Below are 14,879 nucleotides of genomic sequence, written 5' to 3'. Positions count from 1 at the left end.
TGTCTCATCTTTTTATTATTAACATTCAGCATTACTATATTACAATAAATACAAATGTATGTTCACGTCTCTTATGATACATGGTGCTTCTCTTGCATCCGCTCTAACGTCGCGTCACATGAAGCCACCAAAGCCGACCATGGCCTCGTTTTCCCAGTCAGAATCCGAGTCGGTAAAGTCCTCCGCGGGATGGATCGGAGAGAAGTGACTGACCCCCGCGGCCCTCACTTGTGAGTACTGCATTTGGCACCCGTTGTCCTTCGGCGATGACCTGTTGAAGCTGCCCTGGGTCGGGATGGGGGGAATCACGACTTTCATCTCCGGCCCGATTGTTTTGTTCGGTGGGAAGTTGTCGTACTCCACCAGAACTTTCCCGCCCTGGCCGCCGCCCATGCTGGCTTTCTGGTGGTGCTGGTTCTCCTTCGGGTAGAGGTGGACGTTGCGGCCGGGGACGGGGACGGCGACGCTCAGCTTGTGTCGCTGCATCTGCTCCGACTTCACTCGGACTCCCTCTGGGTTGTCGTAGACGCAGGAGACGGGCGTGTGGTCGTAGCTGCTGGGTTTACTTGGGATGCCCGAGTTCCTGTGAGCGTCCTCAGCGTTCTGGTGCATTGCGGGCCTGAAGCTGTCCTCTAGTCCAAAACCTCCAATCCTATGCACCTCAGCACTGTTGTCAAAAACTGAAAGGAAAAACAATAAAGTGTTAATTCTGAAATGTAGAGACACTTAAAAAAAAACTTTTCTTTTCACAGAAAGACACCAGAGTGCATCATTTACTCCACTGGAAGCGCTTGTTCTTTGTTACGCTTGAGTGAGAACAATTGAGACTGAATGCGACAAAGAATGAGGGTGGCTAATGATTACCTTTTTCTGGTCCCATCCTGCTCTGGAGCTGAGCAAAGGGCCCAGCTGCTGGCGTGTTGGCCACTTTCATGGAAACGGACGAGCCAACTTGGCGACGAGACTTGGCCCTTCTGTTCTGAAACCACACCTAAAATTTGGGAAATGAGAAAAACCGTGAGGACGCGGGACTATTTTCACGTCAACTGTAGTGTCAAAGAGTCAACGCCTTAATTTTAAGAGACACATTCCAATGAAAATCGGCGTTTTACCTGAATTCTGGACTCCGGTAATCCAGTCAGAGCCTCCAGTCTCTCCCGTAGGTAGATGTCAGGATATTTAGTGTCCGAGTAAACTTTTTCCAGCACCTCGATCTGCTGTTGCGTAAAATTGGTCCTCTTTCTCCGATGGGTCAGGATCGCCACGCATTTGTCTCCAACCGGAGCAGAATTTGTGGAGTTCAAGTATTTCGTTACCTCTGAGGCTCCGTAATCTGAAAACAAAACGTGTAAATTAAGCAGGAGTCGCACAAACAGCACGTTGCGGCCTGTGCGTAAATTACGCACGGAATAAAGTTGGTGTCGAGGTCCTCCTACCTGAATTCACCATGCCGTTCATCTGCAGGGGCCCTTCGTGATACATCTGGAACTGATTCAGGTCCCCGACGCGGATATTCCCATTAACTGCAGACATGATCCTCCACGTTTTACCTCCAGACACTGACTGAGTTTGAGAGCTGCGCGCTCGCTGGACTTAAATCCTCCCGCGATCAAAGGTGCTGCTGCCTGGATGTGTGAATGGGGCGGCCATTAGTGCCGACTGGCACTGCAGCGGCCGCGTAGCGACTTCAGACGTCTGCGGGCCCCGGGAGGTGTGAGGCAGTCACACCTGGAGACGATGGAGCGGCCGCAGGTCTGTTTAAAGAGGTTTTAATGGAATCTGCGCGCTCAATACACATCTGCAGAGAAAACATTTATCCGCTTCGGGATGGACGAGGCAATAATGGATCCGTAGGCCTTCAAAGAGAGGTGGTCGGAAACGGCCTCGAACAGGGCAGAGGTTCAAAGGGCTTTAACATGCGGCTGTAAGACAAGAGAAACGCATGTCTGAAATAATCTGACTCAAGACATCCACAAGTATTAACAGCTTTACGTATGACTACACACTGGACTGTAGATCTGGAGCATGACAATGATTCCGACATGAGCTGAGGGAAGTATTCCAAGGTGCAGGGGCCTTGAGAACTTGAACAGGTCATGTCAAACATTGTTTTTGGTTTAAGTAATTTCTAAACAATATCTCCAAAAGCAGGAATCTGTTTAGTTCTATATTGAAATCTGAGTAAAAGGTTGTAAATATATTATATCACAATGAAAATGTCCTTAAAGGACTGTCTCTGATTGGTTTCCCCCTGTTGAGTAGTACAGTATACATAGATATTAAATCTACTACACATTAAAATCAAAGAAACATGTTATTTCATACGGGAGAAACTGGAACTGAACAATGTAAAAATGCTGGTTTGTTCTATCTAATGCTGGAGGCTTGTGTGTCAGAAACAGGCTGATCTACGCTGATCTGCAGCTTGTAGGAAATTATGCTTCCTGTTCTCCTTTCACCGGCAACAAAGTCAACCTCAATACACAAACCTCAGTTCAAAAGAACCCAGGAGTGGGCACTTCTTACTGAATGAGACACATCCACTTGATTCTGAGTGGGATCCAGTCAAGAGGTCAGTCAGCACCCCAGACACACTAATTTGTTTCCATGTAGTACATGCAGAAGATTTGCAGGAATGGCCTTTTATGGTCAGAGAAGTTAAGCTTGATTTTGTGATTTTATTTTTTTTTTATGTGTTTTGTTCTCTGCATTGGACTTATTTGGGTTTGGTTGAAACATAAATGATTTCCAGACCCTTTGCTGCAACAGCCCATGATTTATAGAGGTGCCGCAATTACTATGGGGAGTGCACTGCATATTCAGAAATGTACTTGCATTTACTGAGCATTTAACTCGTTGCATCAAGACCACCAGAAATTTTCTGTGGTGATGCTCTCGTTGACTTGTGGAACTTGAGGAATTTGGAATCGGCTTCATTGGGCGAGCCTCTGCATACATTTTCCTCCCATTGCTCATCTCAGCTCAGAACAGTTAGAACAGGCATTAAAAACAGAGCTGAACGTATGTGTACAAATATTTGAAAGTGGAAGGATTTCCTTGGTAGCCCTTGTGCCATTTCCCATTGACATTAGCACTTACTGCCCTCTGTAATTCGACACTTGCGGCTTTGTACCGGTGGGACGTGCTTGTAAGACATTCACAGATCATAGGCTGCTTTGTCTGAGGGCACTAATTGGTTATTGCCTGCGTGCACAGACCAGGTCACTATGCTAAAATCTGGGTGTTTAAGTTCCTGACCTTTTGTCAGTGACAGTTTTTATGAGCGCTAACATGAAATGGACAAGATCCTACTTGTGCTCTGATCCATGGAGACAAGTCGTGATCAGTAAAAGAAGAGATTCAGCGTTGCACATGCAGGATCATGGCCTTGCCTTTAGCATTTAGTTGTATTAAAATGTACTACTGTAATTAGATTAAAAACAGATGTGACGTGGTTAGAAATTATACACTGTTGTTGACAGTCTGCACTTCAAACGCTTTTAGATCACTTGTGGCCATTTCCAGTGGGCTGCTGCCTCTGTAGGAAAAAAACAAGAACACATTCACACCTTTAAAGACGGAGCTCTGTTTGACCAGGCCACTATACATTTATCCCGCAGACAGACAGCTACACTATCCTCACAAGTTTGCAGAGATATGTTAGAATGTCAGCGGCCTTATGTGCCTTTGTTATGAGTGCGGCCTTTGTGTATTTGAGGGATATTTTAAGATGTTGGAGTGCCTTCGTACGTTGCTAATAGAACTGCGTTCTCAGTAAATGTATATAAATATGATATCTGTGACTTGCTGGGTCTTCTGGTTGTGGTTGGTGTGTATATATTGCATGAGCGCAGCACTGTGAATGTTACTGTGATAAAATATTTTAATATTACAACCAATGACTCATGCTTGGCAAACACATATAACTATAGACATAACACAAGTCATAACACATCGGAGTCAATGTAACATGAGAAATATCATATATAACTACCAGTTTTTGCCTTTCAGAGTCTGTCCTCCAATAATGTGAGAAAAAAAAAAATAAAAAAAGCTTTTTTTTTTTAATCTACTTTTTCCTACTTTTCAGAATACATTTTTAAAAGTCGACCAAGTGGAGGAACCAATGATCTTTGGTTGCAGATACAGAATTTTGTTAATAAAAATGGTCCATTGTGTTCTTTGTTCCCCAATTTATAACTATTTACATCTTTAACATACTTAAATACAGCACTTTTAATATTCGCACACGTGTTTAAAGATAAAGATAATATCAGAAGTCTAAAGAAGATACAAGAAAGATTTTTTATGAACGAAATAATTTACATATTCTTGTTTAATTTAGAAAAAAATATATTTTTATACTTTTTTTATACGAAATTTGATTATATTGTGGCGTAAAAATCCATATTGCTGTATTTTATTTTTATATATGAAATTAGATTTTACGGTACCGTAAAATATATTTTTCTAATTAAATGTTATTAATATATAAATTGTTTCATTTCGTTTCGTTTCAAGGTTCCGCGTGTCCGTTCAAACAAACGGAAAAATAAAATGTAAATTTCTGATAGAGCGTCGTCATTATTTACATTGAAGGGGGAAAAAAAAATCAGCCGGAACTTCCGCCGAATCTAACCGGAAGTAGGTACGTGGCCGCTTCAGCTGACAGTCTACATGATGGCGACAGAGGTTCAGAGCGGCGACCTCGACAGCGCTACTTCCAGCCGGCTCGAAGTTTCCATCGATGGCCTCACCCTCAGTCCGGACCCGGAGGGCGAGCAGAGCCAAGTGGAGGAGCCGGACCCCGCACCCGCGGAGCCCGGGACCGATACGCCGGGTGACGCTGGAGGCGAAGATGGAGAGTCCTCCAAATCTGCGATAGAGAGGAAATGGGGCTTTCCTCTGCAGGAGCTGTACGGAATGGCCCTTAAATTTTTCAAAGGTATTTTGCATTTTTTTTTAAACGAACGAGTAGATTCAAAGCAAGGTAGCGGCTGACACCCGGAGCTGCCGTTAAACGGTGCCGCTCTCCGGTTGAGGTTAGCAGGCTGCTAACATTAGCTGCTAGCTGTCAGTCGTTGTATTGTAACTCAGTTTCGGAGCTAACGCTGCTAACACGGCTGTTAGCTGGCCGCAACGAATAAAACAAGCTCGACATTTCCAAGTGCTGCCTGTTCGTATCGAAGGAAGATGCCTGGTGTCGGCTTTGTGTGTCCTCCTCGGGGTTTGTGTAGAGTAACTTGACCTGTCCTGAGCCTGTAAATCATGCGGCTGCTCCATCAGCTAAAGCAGGAAGCCGTCCATATCCATTCCTAACTGGATGGTGGTTCGTACTGATTTGTTTGGGGGCTTTAACACGCCCTGACGCTGCTGCAGCTGAAGGGAGGTTGCGTGTCAGATGCCAGCTGGTCGCTATCTCTGATGAGTTAGGCTAGAGGATGGACCTGCCTTGCTCACGGGTTTATCGATCAAACTAGTCTGTAGTTTTAGCTCGGTTTCCTTAAAACCAGTTTACAGTGCTGCGTTAGAGCCACGTGTGCAGCCGTCACAGGTTTTACAACTCAACATCACATTCATTCACCACTCCCATCCTGCTACTACTTGAATGCGAGCTCAAGGGCCTGATAAACATTAAAGCAGTGGTGCCTCATCCAAACTCATTTTAGTTTCTTAGCCACATTCAGACCGATTTGATCTCAAGTGGTTGGACCCGTAACATACATTTAATAAACTATCCCTGTGTAATTTTCACATCCTTAAAGGGAAAAATGGGCTTTATGTGTGGTTGTATGATCTTGGGTGAGGGTAATTGCAGTCAATTGAAGCAATAAGTTCCAACATGTGTACTGGAAAGGTCAGTTTTCTGAGTTGTCTTGCTCTCGTTATTATCATTATTACTGCACTGCCTACATGTACCAGGATGCATTGCAGTGAACAAACCTGTTCAGCCAGCAGATCTCTGCATTACGAACCGAAGGCATACAAATTAAAAATTGCCTCACAGTTGAACTAGAGTACAACATTACAACATTAGATTAATAGCGCAACATCTGGGAAGCAAGACACCGTGCAAATAGTACAAATGTTTAGACAAATTTCATTTGTCCGGTATCACTGTGTATCACCCCGCTACGCCCCCGTGTATCTGCTTCTTACTTTGTCAAATGGGAAAATAGTATTACTCACTCACTCCCTTCGTCGTCCTTTCTTTCCAGTGCATCTGTTGGATCTTATAGAAGGTCATCAGCAGCATCTTTCGCACATTGTAAGGCACATGCGCGCTCAGGCTAGATCTGGGCTGGCAACGACGACGGCGTCCAACAAAAAACGGCCCACGCTGAAATTCATGGCAGCAGATGGGTTCAGTTTCACTTGGCATTGGAGGGCAAGTTGAGCAAATGCTGTTTACTCTCGCAAGGCTAATGCAGCTGCAGCCTCGGCCTCCCACTGTTGGATTGCTTTTCAGCTATCATTGAAACTATCACTCTGCCAAACATGCACAGCCTGGCTGGTGGCCCACACACCATAAAAAAAAAAAAAAAAAGTATCCTCGCCCATATAATGTCTGCTGCTGGTATATTTTAAGACGCCATTGTTTGCTGTTGAGGGTGTAGTTGGTTTGCAGTACAGGCAAGTGGCAAATTTTGCACGTTGTCTAGGAGACTAGAAATCCAAGCAGAACTTTTTGAACTTTTTATTGTTTGACCCTTTTTGCTGTCTGTCTGTTTAGAACCAGCTTCTCTGAATTGGACAAGGCTGAACACAATCTCCTCTAAAATACATACCATTTAAATATTTAACATTTAATAGCCTAATTATTGACTAATACCTTGGAATCATTGCACTGATACGACACTGCGCCTCGCCCGATGATACATAGGCTTCCAATGACAAGTGTGGATAGATAATGAATGAATGATATTTTGTGTGCTGAAATTTTCATTCGATTTTGTTACATTAATTCATTTGAATCCAGCCAAGTCAATTGAATGCTGGTCTGACCTAGAGGTTATCTCCCCATCACCAAACATTATTTAACCCATTTTGAAGGCAGTATTTTATAGATTTGTATCAAAACAAACTAGTAAAAAAAAAAAAAAAAACAGGTTTAACAAGCCAGGAATTTTGTTCTAGACTCATTTTGTAGAATAGAATAGAAAAAACCTTTATTTGTCCCACAATGGGGAAATTGCAGTTTGCAACAGCGTACATACTGGCAGAAAAGTAACATGAATGAGACAGAGTGAAGAAAGAGTGGGCTGTGTAAAAGATAAATAAGAGACATCTGATAAGAAAAGTAAAAATAAAAAAATAATCTCACACAACAGTAACACTATCCATTTATGTCTTCTTTTTTTTTTGTTTGAGCAGAACACTTGTGAGAACTGTGCAAACAGGTTAGGGCCTGGTTGCCACTTTGCCTGATAGGAATCTGGCCCTTGAATTGCTTGTCACTCTGTCAGTTAGGGGTTTGGTTTACTTGCTCAACTCGTATATACAAATCTGCTTCTCGCCTGTCCTTAGCTTAGAGAAAATATTTGTATGACTGAATCTCACTATGTTTTTGTGACTGATTACTGCAGGTAACTGACCTTTACATTATTATCTTATACTCTCAGGACAAGAACCTGATCCTGTTAAGACACAAATATGTTGCACTTTCACTTGCGCTTTTCACTGCAGCTGGACGTGAAAATAAAAGGGTCTAAACCAAATGAAATTAATTTCCTCCACAATCCGTCCTCTCAGATAAAGACGGCAAGGCCTTCCACCCGACGTACGAGGAGAAGCTTCGACTAGTGGCCCTGCACAAGCAGGTGTTGCTCGGCCCGTATAATCCCGACGCTTCACCGGAGGTCGGCTTCTTTGATGTCCTGGGCAACGACCGCAGGTAACCGCAGCGACTCCTCTGTGTGTGTGTGTGTGTGTGTGACCTTTGGATCATATTAAACATTCCAGTGATTTTGCAGTGTTTTTCATTGCTTTTCATTCAGTTAACAACCCACACAGACCAATTTAAAACTGTTAATACACACTTTTTTGGCAGCTTTACCTCGTAGTTTATTAATGTTGATGTCTTTCGTTTGGAATTAAATGATAAAAATGTTATTTGAAAGAAAGATATTTTTAGACACAGAGCTCACTCTACCCATAAATCAATTGGACTTTGCCATTTTTACCTACCCGGCGTCTTTCTCTGTGTGCAGGAAAGAGTGGGCCTCCCTCGGCAACATGGAGAAGGAGGATGCCATGGTGGAGTTTGTCAAGCTGCTTAACAAATGCTGCAACCTCTTTGCCCCCTACGTCACTTCACACAAGATCGAGCGGGAGGAGCAGGAAAGGAGAAGGTGAGGTCCCGGGCCTCCTCTGCTTTAGTGTCGATATACTGACCAAGATTCTGTTTCTTCTGTTCGGGGCATTAATATTTTATTCGGACCGACTTACAGTAATGTATGCGTTTGTCCGCGTGCATTATTTAGATCCGTCAATTATCCGTTTGCTCTTCCGCAGGAAAGAGGAGGAGGAGCGTCAGAGGCTGGAGGAGGAGGAGAGGGAGCGACAAAGGCAGGAGGAGGAGAGGCGGAGGCTGGAGGAGGAGGAACGGCAGAGGAGAGAGGATGAGGAGAGGAGACAGGCAGAGGAGGAGAGGCTACGGATTGAGCAGCAGAAGTACGTGTACCGCTGTGATGCGTCACCATAATATGATAAGACTTGTACATATAAATATAAAGTGAAGATTATCTGATATTCACAAGGTTTGTTTCTCATCAGCTGTGCAAACTAACAGGAGGACAATCTCACTAAAACCTTGAAAACCCATAACTTTCTCCACCCTCACTAATTTCTCCTCCTCGTTTACTTTAACAACAGACAACAGATAATGGCGGCGCTGAATGCCCAGACAGCGGTGCAGTTCCAGCAGTACGCTGCTCAGCAGTACCCCAACAGCCCCGAGCAACAGCTGGGCCTCATCCGCCAGCTCCAGGAACAGCACTACCAGCAGTACATGCAGCAGCTCTACCAGGTCCAGCTGGCCCAGCAACAGGTAACGTGAAGAAGCCTGCCATTGGTTGGTTTGAGCTTTTCTGTTGCAGTTATGGTGCGTTCCATTTGTACTCGGAAGTCAGAATTTCTGAGTTCCGAGTTGGTATTTTCATCTGGAACTCCACCTGTAGTCATATTTACTTCTCATAAAGTCGTAGAATCTTCACTAGGCCTGAGTTGAGTTACCAAGATGGCCGCCCCGTGTGTAAACACTAATTAGAAGCTCCTGTAATATTCCATTTATTATCACCTCTGATTAGTTTTTGTTGCATTGAATTGGTTGTACAGACATTATTTTTCCACATACATATGTTGAAAAGCTGCTGCAGTGTAATTTAAGTTTTTTATGTGTTATATGGGAACTACAAACCCATGTCGCGCCAACAACAGCTAAAAACAATAGCCGGGTAAAACCAGAGCAGTGTGAAACAAAATTGGGGCAAACAGTGATTAATAGTGTATTTTTTCTTTTCTTTTCAGTTAAAACATTTGAATATTTTTTTATACATTTCTGCCTCGTCTGGTCTTGTAAATTTCATCACTGTAAATAAATCTAGAAAAAAGCGTTTATATAGCAATAATATCAATGGTTTTTAAAAAAACTCTGCACTCAAAAAATGTAATTATTGAACACACCAACCTATTTTTGGACAAGGCAAGAGCTTTCATGGACACGTCCATCTAGTTTTCAGACTTCTTTAACTGGAACGCCACTAACTCAGCCGTGACTTTATTCCCAGTGCTGAATTTCGCCCTCTGAGGTAAATGGAACGTGGCATTAGTCGAAAAACCCGTAAACCCCAAACACCTATGAACAAACTGTCTTGAAGAATTACTTTAAGAAATAGATTTAAAACGACTGATTGATAGGGATAAACTCCATAGATGTTTTTTTCTTTTGAAAACAGTTAAACGCTGTTGTGCGGCTGTTGTTTTTAAAAGGAATTAAAAAGGTGGTGTTGTTGTATAGTCTATCACTACGTTACTCTGACGTAAAAACATCCTTAGTGGTTTCAGGCAACTAAAGAAGCAACAGTGTGAAGAAGCTTTTAGCTTATAGAGAAAAAGTTCCGTTTAGTCGTATGTATTGTTGACCGTGCACCACCGTCCTCGTCCTAGGCGGCCTTACAGAAGCAGCAGCAGCACCAAACTGATTCCGTGGTGCAGGGCAACCTGGAGACGAGCAGCTTCAACAGTGGCGAGCCCATCCCCGCCTCAGCAGCTGGGCCGCTGTGCGCCGCTTCGCCGCTCGCCGGCGAGGAAGCACCTACAGTCAACGGGGGCCACTCCGACTCTTACTCGGAGAGCATGGACCGGGAGCCGGAGCCTGAACACGCAGAGGAGGTCTCAGAGAACGGACCTTTATTAGGTTGGTGGCGCTGAAGATGATGTGTTTGTCCCATATTTAAAAAAAAAAAAAAGTTGACCTCATGCAGAAAGCTTATGCGGCTAATGTCTGCTGGGCTGAGAGGGGACGCTCTGTTAAACAAACAAAGCCTTATGCTAAAGCTGAAACCTGATTCTTATGTGCCGTGTCCTTGTTGGTGTGACTCAGAGGGCAGAGGAGAAGGACGGGAACAAGGGATATGTGATAGTGTGCTGGTTTAGGTACCCTGCCACACATTCTGCCTTTAACACGAGGGCCAAATGAACCCACTTCAACTGATGAAACATCATTTAGAGGAATGATGGATGGCAGGGTCGCAGTAACCTAAATACATTAGTTACATATGTTCATACCGGATGGACGTTCTGTTCAGACATAAGTACCCTCTAAGTGGAGCTAATTTGTCGTTCGCTCCATATACGCTGGAAGGAAAGCACCTATTAGGACAATTAAATGTTCCCTTTCTAATAGGAAAATCACATTTTGTAGAATCTGACGAGTGCGAAACGTCTCCCTCCGCTCCCTCACAGCAGACTCCCCGCCGGTCATCGCCGCCCCGTCCATGTGGACGCGGCCGCAGATCAAGGACTTCAAGGAGAAGATCCGGCAGGACGCGGACAGCGTGATCACGGTGGGGCGCGGCGAGGTGGTCACGGTGCGGGTCCCCACCCACGAGGAGGGCTCCTACCTGTTCTGGGAGTTCGCCACGGACTATTACGACATCGGCTTCGGGGTGTTCTTCGAGTGGACGGACGCCGCCTCCGCCTCGGTCAGCGTGCACGTGTCGGAGTCCAGCGACGAGGACGAGGAGGAGGAAGGTGCGTGCGGGGAGGCAGCGAATAAACCTGCAGTGTTGTTCGTTTAACATATTCAAATCGCGGCGGATGGTTGACGGCGGCCGGCTTTCAATAGAAGGGTCTGTTCTTCACTTATCAGCCCTTGGCACAATGGCTGACCTCGGTTTCCAGTGAATACTTTATGTCCTTATCTTGGGTTCAAAACATGTGTGTAGTTAAACATCGGCTGACCACATATACTCTCCTCTCTCCATTCATTCTCTTTCGGATGGAAACCAGAGTCACTGTGTAAATAAAAGTGGACAATAACATAAACTATAAGGTGTCTTATAGCTCTGCAGAATTTCACCCAAATGGTAAGAGGGTCTGACACTTGAGGGGTTTTACAATGGTGTAAACAATACTCAATGTTAGGTTAAATAACACCTCTTGTAATAGAATAATGCTCAAATGAAATTGTGCCGTCAAAACATGCGCCTCGGTCGTGAACGTCACGTCACCCTCCGTTATCTCTTCCCCGTAAGCTCATGCTGTTCTTGCGTCCGCAGGCGAACCCCCCAACGAAGAGGAAAAGGCCAAGAAGGACGCAGGGAAGCCCCAGGTGGATGAGATTGTGCCGGTTTACCGGCGGGACTGTCACGAGGAGGTGTACGCCGGCAGCCACCAGTACCCCGGCCGCGGAGTCTACCTTCTCAAGTTCGACAACTCCTATTCGCTCTGGCGCTCCAAGAGTGTTTACTACAGAGTCTACTACACCAGATAAGCCTGACTACAGACACAAGGGGGAGCCAAGGAGCGTGTATGTTCATATATGTGTGTGTGTGTGTGTGTGCGGCGAGCGTGTGTGTGTGTGTAGGTAGGTGGAGATTTGTGTGAAGTCGGCCTGTGTTTGTGTGTGTGCGAAGGAGGAAGCGATACCCGGTCTATACTGGATAAAACCACCAGAGGGTGACAAAGAGACACATCTGGAGCCGTGGTCTGCAGAGTGGACTAATATGTATGTATTGTGTGTGTGTGTGTCTGCGTGCGTGACCCAAGTTACATCCATGCTAGATCTCATCATCGAGCCCCTGGAAGAGGAGTGTGCGTCCCTGTTGTGTATTCACCGCCTGTCCTTGCTGCGCTCACATACGCCGCCGAGCTGTAGGACTACGCTCCCATATTGTATTTTACCACGTCACCTCCCGGGCTTCTCTTCTGTCACCACCCCAGCACAGCACTGTCCACCGTGGCCTCGTGGCCGCTTCCGCCCCGAGTGACGCTTTCACAACCATGAAGGGAAAGTCCACCGCTCCGCGAGCCAACGTTTTCTGTTTGATGCTCGTTCATCCCGCGAGGACACAGATGATGTTTTAAATCCAGCGACGCTTCATAACACTATGCCTTCTGCTCAGAGATCCTCTGACCTTCGTCTCATTCACACATTAAAAAGTACACAAACTACACCATCCTGTTTGTTGTAAAACAGTCATTCACTTCCCTAGCAACCGTGCATATGTGAAGATCTGACAGGGTTGTTGAGTGGAAGCGGTTGTTTCTCTTTTTGGCTCATTCTTGCACACAAACGTGCTGTTTCTGGCCTTTGTTTCTTTATGCAGTCTGGTTGGCAGAGTGCGCCGCTAGTAGGTTTCTTTAACAGCTTAATTTATGAAGGACGGGGGAAAAAAAAGTCATTCAGCCACACGGGTGTCGAGGGTAAGTATGATCGTGGGCCTTCTGGCCTCGTAAACACAAGCATCTCAGTGTGTGTGATATAAAGTAAGAAGTTTAAAAACAACATTATTAATGTTTCCCTTTCCCTTGCAAAATTTTTATTTTTATCAGTGTGTTTGTGTTTCAGTATCATCCCTGTTTGTATGGTTACAACACCACATTGCTTTAAACTCTTCACTCGTTTTGGTCATCAGTTCTTTATTGGAAAATCGCAAAAAGGAGGAGGAGGAGGAGGAGGTGGTGTGTGTGTGTTGATCATCTCTGTGTAATCCTGGTTTGCTGTACTGGCACACAAGTGAAAATAAAAAAATCACTCGCCTCCCACGTTTTGGAGGTCATTACACACTGTTACATCTGTGCGGCATTGATTTATTTTTTATGTTTTTTCTTTGCGATGAATGAACTCGGGTATTGTGAATAAACTGAGATGGTAGACTTCTAATTGTGTCCTGGGTGACGTGGTTGCTTACTAACTCAGTGACGACATCTAAATGTATTCTCCTGCTTAAAAGCATTTTGTTGCCGTTATCTAGATTCATTCTGTTCAGTTGTGCGTCACGCGTGACACCGACACTTCGGTGCATTGCGAGCAGTGTTGTATTAACTGTGCCCTTGAGTCTGAATGATGGTCGCTTAACGGGTGGCTGGTTTCACTTTTGTCACGCTTCCCGTGCATTTTTGTATGCGACCAAACTTTAAAGGTCTGTGGAATATGGAAGCTGGGCGACCCCTCCGGTTTGACATGATTTAACCGATTCCGCCACCAGTCCGTTCAGTGATTTGTGTAACGAAATGTCACCATCTACGGCTTAATTTAGCCTTTAAGGAAGTTCCCATATCTTCTGATATGTGTTGTGTGTTTTCTGTTGAGTTTCTTACCGCTCACCCAAATGGTTTGAGTTGACTTGTTCAAGCCTTGTATGTAAATAATTCTATAAATGAGTTTATGTATGGGTTTTTAGACGTGGAAGATGGATATGGTTTTGCAAATTGATGCACTGTAAAAAAACAAACAAAAAAAAAATAAGGTGAATGAGATTTACACTTTACCCCGAATGAAAGTCCCAAACTTGTAGGAAGTATGAAACTGTTAGACTCAGAGAGAAAAGCTCATCTTTTTGTATTGTTTTGTTTGGATCTCTTATGAGTTGCAAGTTCTTTTTTTTTTTTTTTTTTTTTTTTTTGGGCATATATTTAATCTTGATTAAACTTATCTTCATCTCTAGAACTGAATGGTTGGCTTTTGTTTTTCCTTGTGGACAAAGTTAAAACGTGTTTGATCTCGGGTTCTTTCACTGTCATGAAGAGATTTACAGAGGGTTGCACAAAAGAATACACTATTTTTCCACAGCGGATGCAATAAAGCTAACGAGAGATCGGAAACGCAGATTTAATTAATGTTACTGACGTGGTTATTCTGCAGTAACATGACGACTTCTTGCCTCTTGGAGCAGTCGGTAAGTTTCAGGGGATAACATTTTGAACAAACAAAGGAGGCTCTGTTGGGAATGTGAGGACACTAAAAATGACCTTGGAGCAACAGACCACTATCAGGCTGGTTCCTTTTTCCACCAGCGCTGAATGTGTCATGCTCCTGCTGCTTTCCTGTCGAACACATTTTATGCTGAGGGAGGGATAAATGTGGATGTTACTCATGTATCACAGGACTATTGCCGTCTCTTCGCTGTTTTCTGTAAAGTACATTGGGTGTGTTAGTGGTCGGAGGGAGGGACATCTGACTTTGAGACTAAAATATTGGGTAATTTTTTAAACAATATCTATGCAAGTGTTAGGGAAGGAAATGGGATTTCCAGTAAGATTTTGTGCAGGCACAATTAAGGCTGCTGTGTTCACTTAAAGACACCAGGGGGGGACATTAAGTACTAACGAGACACACTTTACCAACTGGGCATTCACACTTTGAAGAGCACCCA

General features: G+C 44.4%; 2 protein-coding genes across 3 annotated transcripts; one reads left to right on the top strand and one right to left on the bottom strand.

Annotated features, from left to right (window-relative positions):
* Nucleotides 1–10: 10 nt before the first annotated feature.
* mixl1 (Mix paired-like homeobox) lies at nucleotides 11–4,727 on the bottom strand. Its single transcript, XM_047573421.1, has 5 exons — nucleotides 4,593–4,727; nucleotides 1,437–1,922; nucleotides 1,113–1,333; nucleotides 865–991; nucleotides 11–680 (listed from the first exon to the last, which is right to left on the bottom strand). Exons 2-5 carry the CDS (start codon nucleotides 1,531–1,533, stop codon nucleotides 115–117), a joined length of 1,011 nt encoding a protein of 336 aa, XP_047429377.1. The 5' UTR covers nucleotides 1,534–1,922; nucleotides 4,593–4,727; the 3' UTR covers nucleotides 11–114.
* On the top strand, nucleotides 4,621–14,124 carry acbd3 (acyl-Coenzyme A binding domain containing 3). 2 transcript variants are annotated; one of them, XM_047573420.1, is made up of 8 exons: nucleotides 4,621–4,945; nucleotides 7,753–7,894; nucleotides 8,211–8,351; nucleotides 8,515–8,673; nucleotides 8,875–9,049; nucleotides 10,168–10,417; nucleotides 10,969–11,253; nucleotides 11,781–14,124. In XM_047573420.1, exons 1-8 carry the CDS (start codon nucleotides 4,678–4,680, stop codon nucleotides 11,993–11,995), a joined length of 1,635 nt encoding a protein of 544 aa, XP_047429376.1. In that variant the 5' UTR covers nucleotides 4,621–4,677; the 3' UTR covers nucleotides 11,996–14,124. The 2 variants fall into 2 exon arrangements, with proteins under 2 accessions (XP_047429376.1, XP_047429375.1); XM_047573419.1 differs by having other exon boundaries at nucleotides 4,622–4,945; nucleotides 10,966–11,253.
* Nucleotides 14,125–14,879: the final 755 nt, after the last annotated feature.

The sequence above is a fragment of the Mugil cephalus genome, chromosome 21, assembly GCF_022458985.1.
Source record: "Mugil cephalus isolate CIBA_MC_2020 chromosome 21, CIBA_Mcephalus_1.1, whole genome shotgun sequence".
NCBI lineage: Eukaryota > Metazoa > Chordata > Actinopteri > Mugiliformes > Mugilidae > Mugil > Mugil cephalus.
Note: the sequence above shows the minus strand (reverse complement) of the source record. Positions and strands in the feature narration are given on the sequence as shown.